Below are 23,955 nucleotides of genomic sequence, written 5' to 3'. Positions count from 1 at the left end.
CTGCAGAAGAGACGTACAATTTGTGAAGTAGGAGGGTGAGGTGTGGGTTGCAGTTGGTGCTGGCTGGACAGAAGCTGGTGTGACCGGTGTGCCTGTCTCTTCCTGGCATGGTCTGGAAGCAGTGCTCCAGTAAGATGTCTCTGCAGGGCAGATTTTACCCCCAGTGTTTTGGCAAAGGACATCCAGAATATTGTATTAGATTCTGCTATTAAGTGCTCCTAAGCATGTTTCTTTAAGTTGGATTCTCCCCCCATCAATTTCAGACATAATCCAGTAACTTTGAATTTTTTGCATTTAAGTCTTCAGAATTCCTCCTTAGTTGACTAAGGTCTTAAGCCTCTATCAGATGGAGAGGTGACAGTGTGATGGGGATTTAAGTTGACTGTCTGAAGGGACAAGAGAGGAGGGTGAAAAAAACTTTAAACCAGTGTTCAAATAGTGTAATGGAAGTTGTTGCCAGTAGGACCGTAAGATAAATGCAGCGCTTGTGACAAGTGTCTGTGATAACAACCTGTATGTCCCTGCTGTGAAGCAAAACAATTTAAAAAAATTAAAGGAAAAAAAAAAAGTTGTGGATACGAGCATGACAAAAAAACAGCACAAGGAATCTGCAAACACTTAGCAGAGGTTTGCAGAAACTCCTGACTTCTCTCCCCTCCAAACCATGTTGATCTCTTCCTTCAAGAAAAGAGGAGGAAAGATGTTTCAAGTGGTCCAAAGACTGACTTCAGGGACTTGAAAAACAAAACAAGAGAGGGGAAGCAGGATAGTGCAAAGTGTTGAGTGTTTGGTGTTTCTATTTTTTCATACTTGTGACTTTTTTAATGCAAGGCAAATATCAAGAGAGGTAGTTTGACAAACTGCTGGCTTCTCTGTTTTAGATGAAGCTTGGTATTGCTAGCCCTTCAGGAGTAAGGTAATGCTTAGTTATAATGTCAAATTGAAAAATTACAGATGACATAAGTGCTTTTAGCTGTGCTTCTGGAACGCACCAGATGTTTCTCAATCATTTGGCATCCAGCTTTCATGTCTGGTGAAATATTCGTGGCTGATTTGTTGTGCTGAAAGCAGAACCTGAACTAGTATGCTGATTTTTAGCCATTCTGAAAACATTTGTAGGTTGTGTTCCTCCTTCCAGCTGAGATCGTGGACTGAGGAATAGTGAAGGGAGCACAGCTTTGTAGACCACATGTGAACTTGAGCTAGCTGATTCAATTTATTTAAGAAAAACTTGACAGTGATTGATTTTTTTCAAGGTATCATTTTTTCAGGATTTCTGTATCAAGTAGTATTTTAAACTGGGTTTAGTTATTTTAAAACTAATAGGCCAAACTACCAGTTGGACAGAATGCACAGAAATGTCTTCCAGTGGTCACTTCAGGAGTCTTACTGCTCTTCAAACTTGCCACAAAGAGATTTTTTTGCAAATATTCCCTGGTCCAAGGTACCCTCCCCCCAAAATATTTGGCAATAAATCATAATTTCAGTGAGAATTTGCTGTGGTACTCAGTTGTCCAGTGAAACTTCTTTTTAATTCAATTTAAATCAGATGTTAATAGATCTTTGAAAGTCTTTTAAAGAAAGTTGGAGGCACTTGAGAATTTATGTTCTCTGTATTTTCACTTCAACTGCTACAGCTGCATCATAGTCTGGATTGTCACAGCCTTGAAAACATTATCACTCTTACCATAGTAAAATTACCAAAAAAAATGAAAAAAAAAAAAATTAATTCCTTCACAGGATTAAGTCTCAAACAGGTTTTTTTCAAATATTGGGTAATTAGTTAATTAGCTGGGCAATTCTTAGAAAGAATTCTAAGAATAGATAGGATAAGGATCCTCTGGATAAGGATTCTCTCTTCTTTTCATAGGGTAAAAAGAAAAGAAATCTCTGATAACCACCTACTGGGTACCTTGGGGGGCCTCAAAGGGAATCTGTTTTGCTCTACAGCATTTTCAGGTTTGCTTTACAGTATAAGGAAACTGGATCCTTACCTCCCACAGTGGGAAATCTTCCACTGGTTCCATGTATGAACTTGAATAACAATTATCCTTTAAAAACAGCACACGAGTTTTTACTTAGATTGGCATTTATATTTTCACTATGCTTAGGGTACAGTAACTATGTTATCTCAGTCTCCATACATAGAGAACTCGATGATAGATGTGAGAAAACAGAAGACAGCTTAATTCTGAGAACATACTTAGATGTGGAACTTAGGTGAAGCAGTTGCAAGACAGCCACATTATTCTCACCTCTTTGGCTTTGCCTGTTAACCAAACCATAGTGGACAATTGCAGTCATTCTTAGTGTTTGTTTTTAATGAACAGAACATGGCATCAGTGAAAATGTAGGTATTCTGTGCCCAAGCTGGGATCACCAGTTACCTTTTAGTGTTCTATTTCATTTGCTGGAGCATGTTCATCTCATATGGGGGAAATATTTAGCAGGAGCCTTTTAAGTTTTTAGACACTTTGGATGTCTAAAGAATATTTCACCTTTTCTTGTTCCCTTTGATTCAAGGTGATGCTTTCTAAGTGTAACTGGTTTTTCTGTCCTTCTAAAGCAGGCTGTTTTCCTGTGCAAAAAAGCCCTACTACAGCATTGCCTTTTGGAAGACTGCTGGCCATCATAAGTTTAATTTCTGCCTCTTGCTGCAGCGGTTGCTCTGTCATAGTGAAAGGACAAGAGCAACATTTTGCAGCATGTGCTCTGACGGAGACTATTGTGCATCCTTGAAGATAAGCAACAGTTGCTGTAAGAACTGGGATTTCGTCTTGCTTAAGCTGTCCTCCACAGCAGACCTTTTGCCCTGGGTTGGGTGTGCAGTGTTACAAGTGCTGTTTGGAGGTTCTGCCACCCCTCAGTGAGCAGACCTGAGTGCTGCCATCAGCTGGGTGCGGTTGCTCAGGTGTTGTGCCCTGGACTGGGAACCACCTCGCTCCCACGTTAGTTGCCCATATAATTTATGCAGTCCCTCATGGAGACTGTGTTGTTAATAAGGGCTTAACAAAGCATGTGGTAAAAGTAGGCTGGGTTCTTGCCTAATGCTCGTGTGAAAAACAGCATTACTTACAAGATGTTAGGAATACTAGGAGAAAGAGCTTCCCTGATAATTGTACTGAAGTAGCTACTTGTACTTCTGTTCCCAGTTCTAAGTTGAACTTTAACGACCAACAGAGTAGGTACAATAAGCGTAGTCGTGTAATACTGCTGTTCCTTCAATTCCCTTTCAATAAGAGGAAGAAGACATGCTTCTCCAAATGTAGAGTTTGTGGTTTTCTTGCCAAATTTAAAAAGAGGAATAGCACCTTCAGCAGTGCAGAAACCCACAAGCTAAATAACTGTAGGAAAATGTGTGTAAAATAGAAAAATTATTTATCGTGTGGAAGCTGAAGGTAGTGAGCCTTTCATGGTAGCTATTCAATAGAATTTTAAAACAAGCAAGCAAGCAAACAGAACTACTTCAGCTGGTCCTACCTAGGACATTTTAGGTAGCTTTTCTTGCCAAGAAGATGTCTCTCTTCATACAAACAGTAAAGTGACTGTGAGTTGACTTTTATTTCCTGGCCTTATCTGAAATGGGATAATACTGACCAGTGTAGTTCAGGTGTAGCCGTTTGGGTTTCAAGTTCCAATTTCAATTCAGCAGTTTCCAGACAAATGGACTTGCTCTGGTTTCGCTGAAGCCAAAGCAGGGCTCCTATTCATAAGCTCATTGCTTACTTTGGATTAGGTATAAAGTAAATAATGTGAATAATGCTGTTCTTTCAATTGTCCACTTAACTGTGTAATGGATTTAGTTTTGTTTAGGAACAACAAATGCCAAGACAAGTGATAACTTGCTTGCTTTTCTCACTTATAGGAGATAAAACTGCTTCAGCAAAAGGTCGGGTTTTTTCCTTGTTATTTCACAGTAGATTATTAAAGAATTGTGTTTAAACCGTTTCAGTAGAGTTAATGTTTCCTTCATTTGAGGATGACAGCATGACTGCTTTTTTCAGGGATTGTCATGGCAAAAATACCATCACTTCTAGGTTGTTGGATACCACCTTCTGTTTGCTTTCTCTGAGAGCAGAAACAATAAACCCCATATTCTTTCCTATTCTGTCAGCTTGGCATGCTGATGTATTGTTTGGTCACGCACATAGGGTGGGGAAGGAATGTGGTGCAGGAGCGGGATGGATCCTTCACACAGCCCTGATGGTCTGTGTTGCTGTTGTAAAACCACATTCCAGGGAACCTGAAACTGAGGCAGAAATTGCAAGAGAGGGTTTGGGAAGGCTGTAAAGAGTGAGACCTGCTTGATTGTTTTTCATAGGCCAAGCCTAGACAGACTTGATTTTTAGGATGATTGAACACCACTGTTAGAATTAAACCCTACTCTTTTCTATGTTTCTGTGTTTTCAAGGGTACTATAAAGTGTGTTGCTTCAGTTGCATCTCCTGAAAAGCTGTAATTAATTAACAGAATCTGGTCCTTGGAAAAGGCAGGATTTATTATTGATTAAATCTCTTCCTAGTATAGAGAATTAGTTGATTGATTGTATGAAACAAGGGAGATAAGAAACGCTGTATATCTTCCCCGGTATACTGGAGTCTCTAATGTGACAGTGGAAACTTGTGGAGGTTTGGTCTTAATTTTATTTTGGAGCACAGCATTTCTGCTGACAAACCCAGTGTTGCTTTTTGTAAAATAAGCCATTTGCATGAGGAATATTATTTTTGAGTAACAAATCCTGTGATTGTTGTACCCATCACTGAAGTAACTTTTTCCTGTGGTTCCCATGCCTAAACTACTTGTTCCCGCTGTACTATGAGTACTACTATGGTCCCTGTGCCAAAGGCATAAGTTTTATTCCTTCCCATTTAGGAATTAAACAAATGTCTGAAGTTGCCTATTGCTGATATGCTTGAGCACTTTATAATTCATCACGGGCTGTTCATAATGTGTACAGTTCACCACTGTGTGGTGGGTTTTTTTCCCCACGTCCTTAATTAAAAATGGAGTGAGATGATCAGTGTGCAGTCATCGTTGTCCCCCTGCCCCCCCGTGGGACTCTGGCTTTGGCAGTGTTCACCAGTGGGAGTTTCTAACAAAGAAAGCAGAGGGAGACACAAAAGCCCCAAAGTGAGTGAATAGGAGCAGTGCTAACCTGCTAGCTCAGCATTCCCCTGCTGTTGGCTGCTGAGCAGCCAGGTGGGGCTGGGTGCAGTGACAAACACAGCTGCCTCTCTGATGCTGCTTGGAGTCTGCTGTGTGACTGACAGACATGTGCACAATGCATTTTTCGTTTTCATCAACCAAGTGGAGCTGATAAGATTACAAGAACTAAGGATCACAGATTTTGGGGTTGAGTTAGATGTGATGGAGAGCTGATTCTGACTCCTAGTCTCCCCAGACAGCTGTCTCATTGTTTTGGGTCTTATTTAACTCTTGGGCTTCTGGTTTAGAGCTGCAGTGGCTGGAAGAATAACTTTCTGCAGAAGTTGCTCTGACCTGTTGCAGAGTGCTGACATGTGCTCTTGCAGGTTTGGTCCTATACAGTATTGACTGTGTGAGCATGCCAAGGTACTATGCCATAGAATGGGAATGCTGGGAAGATACAAAGGAGGACATGAGGACATTGATGAAAATCATAAGAGGTAGCTGGAAGAAAAGTTCACTTTAGTGTCAAACAGGTAACGTGAGTAGCAAAGTTGAAGTTCAGCGCTTACCAACTAAACTGGTATGTTGTGATAAATTGGAACATTGTGTTGTGTTGTAAACTTTAAAAAGCTTGAAAATGAGCTGCTGCATGTGCCTGATATTGTGGGCAGTGGTTGCAATGTGTATAAGCACAAAATTCAAATTCTTCAGAATTTAATAATAAACTGGTAAGGTCTAAAATATTTTGTGATTATTTTCATTTTTCTGCTGGTTTTATTGAATGCAGGTTATCTTTCCATAAATGGATTGTGGCTTTCAGCTTTTCTCCTGTCCAGCAGTGCATGTGTGTGTACATGTGTGCTTGTGAGGTAGAGCTGTGGCTGAAAGTAAATCAGATGGCAGAATTGTGATAAAAAGATGTTTTTTACAGTCAGTCCAGTGAGGGCGAGATTCTAGAGTAAAGAGTAGTTCTCTATGGAAGGTGAGAACTTTGGCCCTTAATTCTGCTTGTGGATATGTTTTTCTCTTTGCTTTTCTTCCCAACAGCTAAAAAATCTGACTTTGGTGCTTGTTTGACTAGAACTGTATAATAAAATCCTGAAAAATTTCTTTGTCTCTTCTCAGGCTATATCTCAGCAGACTGTCTAAGCAGAGATGATGTGTTTCTGTGTATTTAAGGTATGGTTTGAGGTTTCTCACTCTAGGGTTTATGCAAAGATTGTCTGCGAGAGCAGACGCCCCACTTGCTTTGTGTTGGTTTCAGCAAGTGAGAAAATAACCGTGTGCTGTGTTTCTCCAACATTCATAAGCTATTCTGTTTTCAGTGACACTCTTCTTCAGAATAAGAAGGGAATGTTCAAGGGATGAGGTTAGACCTTGTGTTTTCATTGTATAACTTGCCAAGAAGAGAAGAATGTGTGTGTGGAGGAGGCTTAAGACAGTGAATATCTGTGGCATCTGGGTGAAATTATGAACAATAAAATAACTATCAGCTGGAATTTCATAAGCAGCTAAACAATGACCATCTAGGGCATGCTGAGTGAAAAGGACATGTCTAAAGTAAAGCATGCTCACACAAGGAATGTCCATACAGTCTGGCATGAAGCCAAGTGCATACTGAATTAGGTCACTGCTTTAAGTGTGAATGTTTCCCCTCTTTAGAAAGATGTACGCATCCTTTGCAACAAGGAACCAAAACAGAATGCTAATACAATAAAAAAAAAAATTTAAAAGCATTTTCACTTAGCATGCTGGTCTATTCCCTTGTGCTTAGAGAATCAATGAGCTCTTTTGTAAGGAACAGAAACATTTCCATAGTTGAATATACATAAGGCCCTGGAAATCCAGAAAGAATTAACAACCAGTTGCCTCTGCAAAGCTTGCAGATCTTTATAAGCATTGTATAAGCCTGAGATGTCTCATTCTTCGGAGATCATAGAAGCTACTACAAATATACTTGTTCTGAAGAATTGAAATAAAGTGAAATATCATCATGTGCAATTTAAAATTTTTGAACTTAATCTTTCAACACTTAAATTCCGGGGACTTCTGCATGATTACTTATTTCCAGGTAATGTTATTGCTCTTTTTTGTAAACTTCAGAATGTACCATGTAACACAGTTAATTTCCCTGTTGGGATTCTTGGGATCCCATGTGCTTTTGCTCGTTCTGGGGTTTCACAGCCTGTTTATTCTTGGGATCCTGTGTGCTTTTGCTCATTCTGGGGTTTCACAGCCTGTTTTTTCTTGTAATCCTATTCTACAGCCTGGGAGTAGTTACTGGAATTCCTAAAATAGTGCTGTGCCAGACCTAATTCATGTCAAATTTGGGTTGTAAATATGCAAAAATAAGGCTTTTTCTGAAAAGAAAGGCTATCGAAATAGAGTTCTCATAAACCCTCCTTTTCTGATAAGAGGGAATATTCTTGCTGGCTTCACTCACTACTTGGAGTATGCAAGATGAAATCTGTGTCTGACTCCTTTATGATGACTCTTCTCAGCAGAAGTAATACTGAAGGGAAAAAAAAAGTTGTCCAAATTGGCTCAGTCCCCACAGCTGTAGCAAGCTAGCTTACCCACTCAGCTCTCCATGTGCAATTTGAAATTTTAATATTCAACGTAAGTGGTTGCACGAACATTCCTTGCCTTTAAAGGCCGCTGGGAAGCTGTAGCAGGAAAAATGCCTGTTCTTTAGGGTGTTGCATGAAAATGGTCAAACATAAATAAGCAATGACTATCTCTGTGTAAAAAGGCTGTCTGGTTAATCAGATTGTCACTAGCCCTCTAGATAAAGGGTTTCTGCTAATGAAGGAATAATTAGAGCCTAGAAGGAAAAGGACCAGTGAGCTGTTTACAGCCCACCATGTGTAGTTCTTAATGCTTCAGAAAGGGCTTATTGTATCTCTTCCCCAAGCACCCCTCTACCAAACAGCCCTGTAATGTAAACAGGTGAAGTGCCAGTGGGAAGGCTCAGAAATGTGCAGATATTCCTAAGCTTTTGTTCTTGCGTTGGTGATGCGGAGCCAGCGGTGAGTCCCCGTGGAGGCGTTTTGACTTCCTTAATCCATGCTTACCATGATAATGTGTGTTCGGCCACAGTTAATAAAGTTATGAAGAACAGAGTTATTCCCTTGCTGCCCCTTCTTTTGCCTGAGGGAATCTTAATCTCCTGGTACATTGTGTTCTCTTGACACCACGGCAGGAGATCTGTTGTCACTTGCTTCTAAGACATGAATGAGACCTAAAGAAATTTAGTGACTCATCGAAGTTGAACATAGGGCAATTTATTGGTAGAGCAAGAACTGAATACAAAGGCCAGGGAGACTAATGTCCCAACTGCAGGGGTATCTATTTATCGGTTAACAACAGTTAAAATAGTTGGAATGAGATTTATTGATGTTTCATGTAAGTCAGGTGGTTTGATCACTTTTCCATATGCCTTTACTGATTGAAGATGTGCCAGCTTCTGCATGGAATGGGTTTAGTACAGTCTAGCATTTATCGAGGTTTAAAGAAAGTTATGATTCTTTATGCTATTAATTGTGGCTTCACCTCTTGCAGTCTAACAGAACAAGAATTCAGTAAGAAATGTAAAAAACCATCATGTAGTCATCTTTCTACTAAAGAAATCTTGGGGTGATATTGCGGGATTTCTGTGAACTGGCTTTATCCTGTAGATTGTTGTTTCTTCTGTCTCCCTTGATTCACCACATCTGGATGGTGGTCAGTAGTCGGAGGATACATCTGGTGTTGATCACTCTTTATGGGTACTTAATTTGCATTTATATAATGTTGTGTTTGTGCAATAAGGAGTGACTAACTTCAGCCTTGTTTTTACTTGGAATGATGTTATCTAGTATTCAGTTGATAAGACTGTTATTTATTTTCTATCGAAGTTTCTAGTGGTTTTTCTGTGAGTTCAAAAAGCATCAGTTTCAGGTAACTACTGCCTTTAAGCTGCTGTATTAAGAATTCCTATGTAATCTATCGAAATTATTCATTAAAAGAGACTTTAGCACTAGAGATACTTACAAATGCTTTAAGCAGTCCTGTAGACTTGAGCTGAACAACTCCAAGGTTCAGCTGTTGCCAAACTTAGTGTGCCTGACATGCCTGCAAACTTAGGGTCAGCTATCACAGACATTGCTGTTGGTGGTATGAATAAATCACTTAATCTTTCAGGGCTTGTAATTGAAGCTTTCTTGCAAATGAGGATACTGAATATCATGATACCACTGATCGGGGTACCCGATTCTCACTAAAGCCGTATCCTGATGCTGGAAGCCAAAGGGAGAGGAGAAGAGTCACAAAGACATAACTGGGGAGCCACACTGCAAGGTGTTTGTTGTAAACACATGGAGTGCATCGTGGCATCCTGACTGACTTGCAAGGTCAGAGGAAGACAGGCTTTGTGGCTGCTGGCAGTGCTAGATAAGTCTGTCCAACCCATATATAAGGAGTATTGGAGTGGGTAATTTTTTTCTAGTCTCATAAGTGTACTGAAACTAAACAGGAAGTCTCAGAACTTCCCCCAAACTGTAACTGCATAACACAGCTGAAATGGATGTATAGCCCTAGATATATTTTAATGAGTTTCACTTATTTTATACAAGCAAATTTTAACTGAAAGTATTTTATTAATGTTAGAAAGTAAACTAACATGCATTGAGCCTACTTCTTGGCTTTTTATGCTGTCATTGAAGAGGCCCATTAAATGTTTAGCTGACTGTCATTGCTGAGTAGGATTTTTGATATCCCCCTCTTGCATAACTCTGGTCTCTTTCTCTGGTCTTTTTCTCCAGGCTGGTTTGGTCAGTGGTGTAAGAGTGCAAGTAGTTAATGCCTCTTCGCACTAGTCTAGCTATATCAAAAGATGGAAATGTTAATGAATGGATAATATGAGGCTCCCTTTCATCAATCAGGAATAGGGGTTTGAATTTTAATTTCTGTTGAATTTGACTTAATCTGAAATGCTGTTTCTGTAAGCTTTGATATTTAAATCTACAATTCATGAGTGAATAGTTACACCCTGAAAGATATTTACTTTAAGTAAAAGCAAAAGAAATTGCAAGCTTCTGCTGCTTCAAAAATAGTTCTTGGAGATTTTTTTTTTTTGAGTTTAGAGGAGTAGGAAGGACATGGAGTGGGTTTGTTGGTGGTTTTTTCCCTGCCACAGAGTAAAACAAAACAAAAGAACTAAGAAGGAATGGGAGAATTAAAACAAAACATGATGAAAGTGGAATAACCTTTACTGCTTTACCTAGCTATGTGACAAATGCATTTCATTATACTGTCCATATTATTATTTTCCAGACACTATGTCAAAGGGAGTCACTTACGGGTAATGTAAAGGAAAAAGTAATGTTTTCTTTCTCATTTTTCTCACCCCTTCCACCAGCAGTCCTTTGCATCTATCCATGCGTTCCAACTTTGTTCGTGTGTTTTCCAAATGACTGCCTGCTATGTAGTTCTAATATGCACCTTTCTTTTAATTCTAGGTTCTGTCTTCATTTCGCTGATTCAAACCACATATTCCAAGGAAAGGAGGGGAAGTGGAATAAAGTACTCAAGTGCCAGAGGAGAAGCAAGACTAGCCAATGAAAATCACTGTTACTGAACTGCAGACTGCTCTCACACATAGTGGGGGAAAAAAATTGCTGTCTGTTCAAAGCCTGTAAAATTACTTTTGCAGACTTTCCTCAAAGAACTTGAAATAGGCTAAACTCCTTCAAATAGGACTGAATTAGGAAATGGAAATATGACTCCTTGCTGGTGTCTTCCATCTTCCTCCCTTTTTGCAGGTTTTTTTTGTTTGGGGTAGGAAATCCTGAGCAAACTGTATGGCGTCAACCAGGCTTACAGTTGATGGTTATGGATGACATAGGAACTTCAGATTTACATCTCTGCAATGACACCTGATTAAGGCAAAGGTTGAAAACTGCTCATCAGCTATGTTACCAGAACTTGTAGTAGCTATTGCAGTTGTACTTTCCTTCTCTTTCTAAGATTTGATGTCTGGGGTGATGTTCCCTGGAAAGCGTGAGCAAATAAGTCATCTTTTAGGATTGGAAACAGAAATAATATAAGAATGCCCAGAAGAGGCTTAGTAATTCAAGCCAGGACTCGTTGGCTCTTAGTGGGCATTGCTTTACTGTTCAGTTTAGTCTTGCTCATGTATTTGCTCGAGTGTGCTCCGCAAACGGATGGTAATGGATCTTTACCTGGTGTTGTAGGTGAAAACATGGGTAAAGAATATTACCAAGCTCTCTTGCAGGAACAAGAAGAGCATTATCAAAACCGAGCTACCAGTCTGAAACGTCAGATCGCCCAGTTAAAGCAAGAGCTTCAGGAAATGAGTGATAAATTGAAGTCCCTGCAGGAAAAAAAGAGCCCAAAGGTCAATGGTATGAACTACCAGGGCACCAAAGAACAAACATCCAATGATCTCCTAGAGTTTCTTCATTCCCAGATTGACAAAGCTGAGGTGAGCATGGGGGCCAAACTGCCTAGTGAATATGGCGTCATTCCTTTTGAAAGCTTTACATCCATGAAAGTGTTCCAGTTGGAAATGGGGCTCACTCGGCATCCAGAAGAGAAACCCGTTAGAAAGGATAAACGAGATGAATTGGTGGAAGTTATTGAGGCTGGCCTAGAAGTTATCAATAATCCAGATGAAGAAGATGGACAAGATGAAGACGATGGAGTAGGAGAGAGGCAGCTGTATGGTGAAAATGATTTTATAGAAGGTATGTTTATTACATACTTTCCAGCCTGTTAACAGAATGTCACAACAGGCATCTAATGGTGTTTTTACTTCTGGATTTTTTACCTACTTTAATGGAGTCTTGAACAGTAATTACACAGTAAGAACCATTATTTCTAATGATGGGAATACTATTGCTTCATTGTATTGTGTTTTGAGTAGGGAGTAAGAAATGCATTTCAGGAGAAGGGCTCACCTCAAGAATTGTGCAGGGGAAGCTGTATCTGTTTAAAATGATGAGGTATTAATAGATTGTAGCTAAAGTCAGTGTGACACAACTGCTTATGGTATTAAATAACCTGAGAGTTCCAGTGAAACTGGTGTCAGCGAGAGGGAGAAATTGCTTCTTGTTTCAGAGTATTTAAGCAATCTAATATGAAGCTACAGGGTTTTTCTTCACTCATCTCTATGCCACTTCTAGTTAATATTCAGGCTTTTGACTCTCTTAAGAGGGTTGGCATACTCATTGGAGAGAGAGCATTGAAAGGCTAATGTGTTCTGGTCATGTCAGCTGAAGAACTTGTGTGTCCTGAATAGACCTTTCATGGTATACCAGTTTTGGGCTCCATTAAGTTTTGCAGTCTTGAAGTGTTTTCTTGCTCTCTCTTCAGTTTTGTCTCAGTGCTTCTAAGTCTGATAACAGAACACATACTATGAAAGCATATGTAGCAGTTAAGCTTTCAACCCTTAAAAGGTTCATTAGTGACAAATCCCGTAGAAGGTCTCTGTCAAGGTACAGTCTCGTGCTGATGGAGATAGGCATTACCAAAGAATGCCCTAGTACCTGTTCTTTATACTTATGGTATTAAATGCAGTTCATGCTGCCATAAAATAACCAAAGGTGGACCATGTTAAAAGACCATTAGTGTAAAATGGACTCTGGATCTCAGCAGTGCTGATGTCTGTGCTGTTTAGCAAACGTTGGACAAAGGTACTGTTGGCCTTGAAATAATTGGTTCTTTCAGTCTCGGATGATGTAATCGGTCTGTAGTGCAAAAAGTCTCTGCTTTTAACAGCTACTGTGTTTAAGTTTTCTGCAAGTACTGTTGTTCATTCCAAAAGGTGGGACAGGGTGTGGAGTCCTCTCAGCTGGGTCTGTGTAACACAGCCAGCACAGTGTCAGGCTCTTAGTAGAGTTCTCATTTAAACCCATATTTTTTGTCTGGAGGTAGTAGTTCTTGAAGTCTTTTAATTGCTTTATTTCTGCATTAAGTACTCAGCTGCTTTTTTAGATAATGCTTATATTCTAGTGGATTTTTATTTTACCATGACTGAAATGGCTGTTGATTTTCTAGTGTACTGCCTTTATTGACAGACCTTCAAGAAAACAAGTAGCTTTAGGGCCTTAGAACTATATACCTCTGCCTCTGTTCTCACCAGTATATTAATGATTGTTTCTGGAAATCAAACTGATTTTCTTTTGCTGTAAAGACAGTCACTTCAAACACAGAGTTACAGGAACTATAGGGAAAGAAAAGTATTCTATGCTGTATGTGGGTGTGTTAGCAACTAACCATAGTGATACCTATATCTATTGGTATCTTTTTTTCAGACAGAAGTTGTGGGTTGCGTGGGCATTCTGTGGTTTTTTAATGTGCAAATACTACTGGCTAACTTAGCCAGCAAAAACAAGGCTGCTTCTGAATATTAACACCTTTCCCCCCACCCCCCTTGTTGTTCCAAAACCTGTGGGTGAGAAATGGAATCAGTCAATAGTGGTACCTGCAGGTCCCTTGCCCTGCCACCCTGTGGGTGGGCTCTGGCACTCCACCTCCATTGTCAATTTGTTCATCCCTGTTTCATGGAAGTCCATTGGAAAGTTGATGCCTTTCTATTTAGAAAATATTGCTCCCTTAAGCTGTCATAAATGGGTAGGTTTAAGTTTTATAATAAGCTTGGTGTATCTACTGAAGTCAGAACAGGTCCTGTAGCTGTCCTAAGAGCACATCTAAATTTTTGCTGGATTAGCATTGCTCCTTTAGAGAAATAGTTTTTTAAAGTTGTCTTCAGTGAAAATAGATAAGTTCTGTGTCCTCTTCAGTTGGTAATAGATTATTTTGTAATAAGTGGTTTGGGACTAAAACTAGAGTATTGTGTGTTTGAAGCCTGGAGGCTGAGAAACTTGGTGTGCAGATTTATTTGTTTCTTGGTTCTGGGACAAAAGGAAAAACATGATCCTGCATTAGTTAATACATAACCATCATATTTTATGCTCAGTATAGATAAACTGATTTTGGTTTGTTCTGGCTTATAGGATTTTTTTTCTCAGAACTAATACATACATATCTACCAAAACTGTGCCATAAGTACAAGCTAAATGAGAAACACGTATTTTTATTCTAGAAGTGTTGTAGCTTCTTACCTCAACAGGCTAAATTTTCATGCAGGTAAAAGTTTGCTTCTGGGATTTATGTCAGCTTTTTTCCTAGACTTGTGAAACAGTTAGACTAAACTTTGAACTATGTAATCTTCTGTGATATGTACTTTCAGGTACTCTCTACTTTACAGAATTTGGTGACTGTTTAAATTTAGAGTATCTTTTCTTAAAGACGGTTTTACCTAATGGTATCTTTTAATCTCTACTGAATATGTCTGCAGTTCTTCCCCAGTATTTATGTTGCCTCTGCCCAGTCAGTAAAGTAGCACTCACTTCATTTGAAAAAGCGTCAAGAACTTTTTTTCTTACTGTGTTTTAGGATTCATCTATATTGGAGTAACTGGAGACAACAAATATGAAGAACTTGAATTTAAAATGAATCTGCCTCCTATTTTATAAATGGAAACTTCCGAAACAAACTTTTTTCTGAAAAAATAGACTTAATTAATCAATAATACCCATGGTAGTCTGAATCGACTGATTTTTATTACTCTAACACTGTGCACTGTGTAGGCCAAAAAACTTCAAAATACATGCTGGCTAACTTTGTTGTCACTCTGTATTTTTGCTCTTTGTCCTTAAATTAACTGTTCGTGCAACATCTTTGCTGCATGCTGAGCTTTTGTGGTCTCCACATTAAGATGTTCTGTCTTCTACCACTGTTGAAGGGAAGCTCTATGTGTGATAGGGAGCAATCTGTTCAAGTGTTTTCCAAACTGATGTTATTTTTTTAGTTGCAAGGCAAAGTGATGACCCAAATCTGTATTGCAGTTGTTATTAGGCAGAGCTGCCACAGCCACATCATGGCTATTGGTGAGCAATAACACCAGGAAAAAAGAAAAGACTTCTAAGTATACATTGCAACTACAAAGATATTTTCTGAAAGCTCCAAATTATTCTTCACAGAGCTCAATTGTCTTGCTTTGCTGATGAAGAGAAAAACAGCAAGTTTCTTCTGTTTGCTGCATCATCACCTGTTTTGCTTTGCTGCAACCCATAATGAAACTTCCAGAATTCTAATATTAGCAGAACAAAAATCTGACCTGAAAAAGGTCTTATTTTGTGGTTGCTGTTTGAGAAACACTTTGAAGTTGTTGTTTTTCTTAGTATTTCCATTAGATCTAAATGTATGAAAAACAGAAGTATTCTGTTCCCCGTGGATGAAGAGTATCCCTAGAGAGGATAAAAGATGCAATTTTACATATTTTCAAAAATGGATGGATTTAGGATTACAAACAATGAACCTAATTGCTGAACTGCACACTCAAAGATAGTCCTTGATTAAAAATAGATTTTTTTTTTTGAGATCAGTATTTGATAACATTGAGAACTGTAGGGTAATTAAGATGAGAGGACCATAATAGTATTACCTCTATCTGTTCCCTTTCTCCAGAACCCTGTGACATTGTCTTTAATAGTGATACAGAACTCACTGAGGAGCCTTCATGGACATCTGTACTTCACTATCAGTGTAATTGGTTTATTTGGGTTACGTTTATCAGGGTAACTGTTTTACTTTATTAAGAGATTAAGAAGCGCTTCCATTTAAATTAACCTTTGGAAAACAGAAGCATTAGCATATTTTCAGAAGCTACTTATCAATTAGCTAACGTCTAATAAAGGTCTTGTTATTGGATGTTTAGCAGTGCTGCCGTTTGGGTCCATTTCTCTTGCTTCTGTGTTTCCATTTGGAACTAGGCAAAGGCCAGAAACTTTTTCTTTAGGTCTGAATCTAAAGAGACGACTTCCCACCCATCCTTGGCGTGGAAAAATTCTTTATTCCCATGCTGCAAGCTTGAAGTCAAAACTCTTCCAAAGTCCTTGACACCCACAGAACAGTCTGGACTGTTTGTCATGCACACACCCCCTCTAGTGTGTGCTGCATAAGACCAGAAACTGGCCAGTGTCCTGGGAACTTCAGTGGAGAATTTTAATACACACCAACAAAGAGATAGGTCTTCAATTCATAGACCAAACACCTTCTTCAAGGCAATAGAAGAACAACTTTTTGGCTTTGGTAGTAACTGATACCCAGTATTCATATGTTTAATTTGTTTGGTGAGAAACAGAACTTCTGCAAAGGGATGTAAAACTTCATGGACCAGGAATAGCAGCTGTTAAATTATTTCTGCTGCTCTTTCAGTCTTTACTTATGGAGTTCTATTTTGGATGGCAGCCAGTGTATGCTAGTTGGAAGGTGAGATAACAGGTTTTATTACATGAGTCAGTCCCAGGTGTTAAAAACCTGAATATGCTAAGAGGTAAACCAGATGTGAGTTCTTTTTCTGGCTGTTCTCAATTCTGGTTTACATGTATAGAAGCTTTAATTCCACAGAAGTATTCATAGAAGATTACCAACAGAGGTTAGCTCATAGCAAGGAGAATTACTATTTAAAAGAAGTGTGGTGCTAGTGGCATGTTGAGATTAAAAAGTTTATAATCTCATATTCCAACAATTGAATGTTGCAAATTCGAATTTGCATATTAAGGTCCTTATGAAGTTACAGCAGCATTTTTTTAATGTCTAATATAGAAATTTTTATTCTGTATTACAGCATTCTATTCTAGGCTGACATCTAAGCTTATCCTTTGATTAAAGATAAGCTTTTGGCAGACGACATGCTTTTTAAAAACTTCACTTATGTTGTAAATGGCATTTTTATCTGTAAACAGCTATTGGATACTATAGAAAAGAATTTAATATACAATACTGAATGTTAATTTACATAGGAGTACTGGTGCAAAGTATTTGCTGAATATTACATGAGAGCACAATGTTCAAGCATTGTGGTGCATCAGCTGTTCCAATAACCAGGATGCTGTTTTCATGCTTCAGTGCTGGTCTACTCAGCACAGAGGGTTGAAGTGGAAAAGGATTGATGGGGATTGAAAATCTTTCTGACTTTCATTGTTTGAAACATGGTTTTCAGGACTTGTAATTAATACTGATTTGAAACTGAGCATTAGAATGTGGTGCATACTTAATGCAGCTCTGTGTTGACAAAAGTATAAATGGATTTCTGTCTCTTCAAAGAGAGCATTGCAGGACTTTGTTCCAAGGGTAAAAAGCATCTCTGTCAAAAAGTTAGATTTAGTCACCATTAACTTCCAGTGAGATGGCACCAACTTGTTCTGCTACACCCTGTCTCCCAACAGACCCTCTGTGGTGCTCATCCACGTTTCCCAGGTCTGCCAGTGCACGTGCTTGTCCACAAGGAGTGGATTATGGAGCTGAGTATTGGAGGGGAATAAGGATCTTGATGTAAAAGAGAGGCTGTTTGACATAAGGAGGAGATATCAGTGAACAAAACTGGGTTTGCTTCGGGGGTGGACACAGGAGCAGAGGAACACAGAGGGAGTTAGGTAGATTTAGGGAAAGGACTCTTTGTAAAGGGAACCTGGGATACAGAGAAAAAAAGTTAGGGCAAGGTGGTATGCGCACTGCTTTGCTTCTTGTATTGAATGAGAAGGTAATGTCAGGCAGAGAATACTTGTTTGAGGATAGGGAGAGATACAAAATTCTGTCATCAGTTCTTTCTAGTTCCCAAGACAGTCAAAACCAAGCTGCTCCAAGTTGGAGGGCTGTTACCTTCAGATACCCATGTTGATTTCAGTTGAAAAAAACAACAACAACAAAGGCAATATCAATACTGAGCAGGAAAGAGAGCCCTTTGTATCACCAGCATGGCTCATCTATTCTTTGCCCCATCACCACCTGCTTTCTGGGTGTGGGGCTGGAGGATTTCAGCTGCTGTGAAGGCTGACTTGTAGAAGGGACAGTTCAGGCCAGCCAAGTGAATAGAAATTCACTGGTTACATCATGTAAGGGCAGAGGTATTTTTTGCACTTGGGGGTCTTCATAACTTTCTCAATTTTCTGTGTGGCCACTTCAACTGGTATTTGTTTGGTTCATAGTGTAGCTCGTGGCTCTTCTTTATAATACAGCTTTTCTTTGCTGGTGAGAGAGGAGAGCAGAGGTGGGATCAACATAGGGCAGTTTTGTTGAAGGATTCTTCCTGTCATCATTTCAGGGTAGTATAGATGTGGAATTAGCAACACAGAGCTTAGTTTAGTCAAAACCACAGATGAACATTGGTCTTTTCCTTTGTGGTGTAAAATTAGAGAGGCTATTGGTTAATTTGCTTCCTTAATGGTCCTTAAATGAAAGGACCGTGTTCTGCATGGGACAGACTTTTCCTACCCATCAGGAGTAAAATATCTCTCAACAGATAGTTCTGTTTCTGGAGGACTAGCATTGTTTTCTAAGCATTACAGCCACATAGAAAACTTATGCCTATGTCCTTAGAGGACCGTGGCTGTATTAAAGCACCAACTTATTTATCAGATGGAAAGCACTAGCTAGTGGTCAGCAGTGAAAACAATTTTAAAGCATTCCAGCATTATTACACAAATTTTTTTTTTTTTTTTTTTGATACCACATGTCAGATTTTGCAGGCTTTGTCAAGCGAGTTATTGTCATTTGTTCTGCCCTCAGCTTGTGTTGTGTTGATTGCTGGCCAGATGATCTCAGCTTTTACTGTGGTCTAGCTCAGGGCAAGATTTTTACTGAAGGGCTTAAGAGCAGGCAATATTAGATTTCAGCCATCCTTTTCCATAGCAAATAGCTGAATTCCCTTTTTTTGGGAAGGCCCAACTCTAATTCTGCATAGAAAGTTGGCATAGGACCATAAAACCTGTTGTATCTAAGAAGCAGGGGAAGCTGGAGTTTGTTTGAGGTTGTTTCTCAGATCTGATCTAAAAGGTAGAAGGGTGATTGTGATTGATAATGGTTTGTATACTTTTTATTTTTTTGTTTTTAGGAGAAACCCAGAAGCTTTGCCCCTACTTCTTCAGCTCTTAGGAAAATTCAGTATTTTTGAAATACAATTGCTGGGATCTTTGACTGTACAAATTACTTGTGTGACTTATTCTTCAGGTTACTATCGTACAGAAAGAGATAAGGGGACACAGTATGAGCTGTTTTATAAGAAGATGGATGGCATGGAGTACAGGCATGTCACCTTGTTCCGACCTTTTGGACCCCTCATGAAAGTGAAGAGTGAAACGGTCGATATTTCTAGATCCATTATTAACATTATTGTTCCTCTTGCTGGAAGAACTGAGGCATTTGCACAATTTATGCAAAACTTTAGGTAGGTGCATGAGATTATATAGTGAGCTGTATTGCTGATTTTCAGTGTTTTGTTTCCTTTTCAAACTGAATTCCTGTTCTGGTTGATTTGCAACAAAACTAATGATTCCAACATTGTGTGCAGCTGCCTTGGGATGTTTGTGATTGAGCCTACTGTATGGAGAAAACATTTCCTTCTAAAATGATTCTCAAATTGCAGCAAAACAAACTCCTTTTAGACCAAGTGCCAGGGTCATTGTGAACCTGGACACAGGTGATCTTGAACATAATTTTTGTATTTACATCAGTTGTAGAGCGCTTGTTCACAAAATAAGGTATTGGAATGTGACACACAGTATTGGAACCTTCTGATTCAAATGGGAAACATGGGGAAAGAAGAGGGGGAAAAAGTGTTTCCTTGGGGTTTTTTTGAAGCTGTTTGGTGCCTGATTGGAATACTTGAATCTGCGAATACTTCTTAATGCAATAGCTTTTTTAAATACCTGAAGTTTCTGTTGTGTTGCAAGTCGTTATTAATATCATCTTGTCTTTGTGCTTCTAGGGATGTGTGCATTCATCAGGATAAACGTGTTCACCTCACAGTGGTCTATTTTGGACAAGATGGGCTATCGGAAGTACAAAGCATCCTGGAATCCGTAGCTAGGTAAGTGTGTCGATCCAACATCAGTCAATACAAACAGTATTGATTGGCATTTAAAATGGTTTTTAGAAAGAGTGAAAAAATAAAAATAATAAGTTTATACTCCATTACAGGTTACTAGGAAAACTAATCTTTATTTGCACCATGCTATTTTTGGTTGGCATTTTACACTTTGGGTTGCAAGAGTCTCCTGAAGACTACTAAAAATCAAGTTATAGGCCAGAAAAGACTATGAGGTTTCTATCTGACAGTCCAGAAAACAAGAGGGGTGCTTTTTGTAGTGGATATTCAGTCATGCTAACAGATTGATCAGAATCTATGTTCTTTGGAACTGGGATATACTTTTCAATAGTTATTTCACTGGAGGAACAATTTTTGTTGTGGATTAGGGAAAGAAATGTAGTCTAAGTAGGCCTACACTTACCCTGTGCTGTAAACAGATTTTAAGCACGGTTTCATCGTGGCTGTCTCAGTGAATTATGTAAGAGTGTCTGTAACCCTGTAGCCAAGGGGCTTCTTTGCTACCTGAGCTCTTGTGCTCATCCCTGAGCTGGAAGCCTGTTACCCTTTTTAGCCAAAAATAAGCTGAGCTCTCATTTAAACCCTGTCTCCCAGTGCTGGCCAGGGCTCTGCTCGATGACATATACTTAGGCTATTGTGTCACCAGCTTTTAACATGAGGCAGCCAGTTGGCCTGGTGTGCACAGGTGTCTTCTAGGAAGAGAGAAGAGTTTCTGCCTTTCTCCTGCAAAGCCTCCCTGGCCCCTAGCTTGCCATGTGCTGGACCCCTTCATCTCTGAGGCTGCTCTGCTACCTGCCCTGCTCCCTGTTACATGTGCCCCTCAGAGCACTGAGTCAGATACAGTGCTGCAAACTCACTGGGCATTTATCTAGATCTGTATCTTCTCAGTGGTGCTACTCTTGAGTATCTTCACTCTGTTCTCTTCAAGCATTGCCCTCTGAAGTAGACACTTAACTTTGCTTGAAGATGTTCCTGGGTGTATTTCCAATTTCCTTTTGCAGCTCCTTCCCTCTTCTGCTGTGACTTACAGGCATGTGTGCTACTGGTATGAAACAGTGAGGAGAAGCAAACTGACTGCGCTATGGTGGCATCGCCACATAGGTGGCCTTGGCCTCTTGAGTTTGGAGGTGTCAGGACTCTGGCTTTGTGTTTGTCTTCCTGTATGAACTGGTGGACAGAGATATTGCTCTTTTAGTCGGGACTTCTTAGTTTGTGGGGAAAAATTTTAGATGACATTGTAATTCTAGAGAGCAGTTTAATTCATGTCAGTTGCCTTTTAATCTGTCTGAATGAATAAATGTGAAGTTATGAAGTAAGACTGAGGTCTATCTTTTTACAATGTCTGAACTTAAAATAGACAACTAAGTGGAACACATACTTTCTCATTCTGAGGATATAACTGTTTGTTGGTGGTTTTTTCTTTGTATTTCCAGAACGAAATTACTGTAAAATGCTGAAAAAGTATAAATAGTCCCTCTGCCCCTCCCCATGGATTTATTTTGGGTTTGGCTCTGTTTTTCTTGTAGAGAAACTGACTTCCACAATTACACGCTTGTCTCTCTGAATGAGGAATTTAACAGAGGCCGAGGACTTGACATGGGTGCCAGAGCCTGGGAAAAGGGCGAAGTCCTGATGTTCTTCTGTGATGTTGATGTTTATTTCACAGCTGAGTTCCTCAACAGTTGTCGCTTAAATGCCGAGCCCGGTATGTTCCCTTACTGTTGCTGTAGTGGAGTCTTGTCACCTTGTTTGACTTAACTGATCTGTGTTGAGCATATGGAAAACTACCTTGAGTTGTGGAGCTTACATAATACCACACACCTTGGAAAATGAAACACGCTCTGTGCACAAAAGGCAATAGTATTTAGGCTGAGAAATAACTTGTGCCTTAGGATGGCTTGTTTTAAGAACACGTGGTCTTTTTTGTACAACATTTACAATTTCCACATTTTCTTAAGATTTCGTTGTCTAAAAGGAAGCTAGACAGTTTAATTGTTTTAATGATTACACTGCATGTAAATTTGTGTAACAAAACTCAGTGTAATGCTCTACAGTGGAAGATAATTTTTGTTGTACTGAAATATCTTTGTTTTATGTCTTCTTGCATTGTGTATGGCCAAGGCACATCACATATGAATAGTTTTCAGTACAGCTACAATGTGCTCCTTACAGAGAGTGAGCTAATGTTCCACATTTACATCCCAAGCTCTGAAATTGTCTGACTATTTTTCACAAGTTTGTATGAGGCTTGCTTGTTTTACAGACTTGTGCTTTCTTGAATTAACAAGCATGCTACTTAAGACTTTCTCCTGTCAAATATGTGTTTGGGTTCTTTTTTAATGCTTACTTTTATTCTAGACTTGTTGCAGCCAGAAACCATTTTCTCCAAATGCCAGTTTGGAATGAATAGATACTTTTTATTCACATAATAAACAAGCAAGAAAATCCTCTATAAGCCAGATATTTGGATTCTGTTTCTTGCTTTTTCTTTCAATTCTGTCTCTGCTCTTTCATGAAACAAATTGTATAAATACATGGAAAATTTTGGATAGGAGCATCTCATGAGCTTTAACAAAGAAGGGAGTTCTAGAGACTGCTTAACAATTCATACTGGCAGTTTTTGACCTTTGCTTCAAGTGAGATCTGAAAATGCTTTTCATACATTCAGAGTTCATGCTGAGATCAGAGTACTGAATATTCCTGTGGACTGTTGTCAATACCTTTGCACTGGCGATGCAAGATGTTTGTGATAAATATTTATCTGGCTTCTGTAATAGACATAGAACTGGTGGTATCAGCATAATCAGGATGCTTATGATGCTCACTGCCCTTGCAGGATGTCCTGGATATACCTGCTTTTACATGTTTGTGGAAACAGGCAAACTCATAAAACTTCAGCAATGCAAGGTGTTACTTAAACTTGGTTATCTTTTAGTTTTACTGCATACTGTTATTGCAGGTAGTTTTCATTGTCATCTGATGTGGTGCTGAGATGTATAATATTTTTTGTGTATACAAGTATGTATAACTATATGTTAGTATAGACCAATAGTGTATATATAAATATGTGTACATATATTTTTTGAATCCTTGCCCCAGTAGATGTTATGGGCTGCCTAAGTGGGAAATCCTAGCAGCTAGTCCTTGTGTTTGTTTTCACTAGATGGCTAATAGGTAATATTTTAGATAAAAAGAACGTCTCTAGTTTCCTCTTGCCTTCAGAATGCATGCCCGCAGTGAGTAACAACTACCTTTTGACTTACAGGGAAAAAGGTTTTTTATCCTGTAGTATTCAGCCTTTACAATCCTGCTATTGTCTATGCCAACCAAGATCTACCACCCCCTGTGGAGCAGCAATTGGTAAGCAGCGTGATTTAATCTGGGTAGAATTAGGTGTGCTTTGTATTAAAACAAAATTAAGTGTAACTTAATAGTTTGTTTGGGATATCTTATGACCTTTGGCAGTGCATATCTAAACACCATTCTCCATTATGGGCAAAGCACTTGGAAGAGAAGCTTATCAAACGGTACAAAATTCAGATAAACTTGGAGTTCTGCCTAGTTTAAAAAAAAAAAATTGCTATTAATCAAATGTAGTTGGTAGTGCTGATCTGTTGCTTATGATCTGTTACTTGTTCTGGCTTGGAAAGCCAGTATTTTAGGAGGATGGTGGCATGACATGGCAGCAACTTTCTTGTGTTCCAGCAAACAAAGAATTGGTGAAACGCAAAAAACTTCTGAATGATAAGATTTCCTCAGTATTGATTCTCTTTGCCAGCTAACAAATGGTAGTTGCAAGAAGTGTGCAATGTAGCTTGAGGTGGGCTGAGATGTTCAGTCAGTTGCTTTTTCTT

General features: G+C 39.1%; 1 protein-coding gene across 2 annotated transcripts in view; it reads left to right on the top strand.

The window, feature by feature from the left end:
- CSGALNACT2 (chondroitin sulfate N-acetylgalactosaminyltransferase 2) overlaps positions 1-23,955 on the top strand; it is a 33,815-nt gene that overhangs the window by 5,694 nt on the left and 4,166 nt on the right. The window contains exons 1-6 of one of the 2 annotated variants that reach the window (XM_027720690.2): positions 1,845-6,327; positions 10,647-11,894; positions 19,225-19,441; positions 19,982-20,083; positions 21,628-21,806; positions 23,367-23,461. In XM_027720690.2, coding sequence (XP_027576491.1) covers positions 11,237-11,894; positions 19,225-19,441; positions 19,982-20,083; positions 21,628-21,806; positions 23,367-23,461 — 1,251 coding nt within the window. In that variant the 5' untranslated portion in view covers positions 1,845-6,327; positions 10,647-11,236. Of the gene's footprint in view, positions 1-1,844; positions 6,328-10,646; positions 11,895-19,224; positions 19,442-19,981; positions 20,084-21,627; positions 21,807-23,366; positions 23,462-23,955 lie in introns of those variants that run through there. The other variant, XM_027720689.2, reaches the window with a different exon arrangement.

The sequence above is a fragment of the Pipra filicauda genome, unplaced genomic scaffold, assembly GCF_003945595.2.
Source record: "Pipra filicauda isolate LSUMZ 115617 unplaced genomic scaffold, ASM394559v2 scaffold430_size1018388_pilon, whole genome shotgun sequence".
Taxonomy (NCBI): Eukaryota; Metazoa; Chordata; class Aves; order Passeriformes; family Pipridae; genus Pipra; species Pipra filicauda.
Note: the sequence above shows the minus strand (reverse complement) of the source record. Positions and strands in the feature narration are given on the sequence as shown.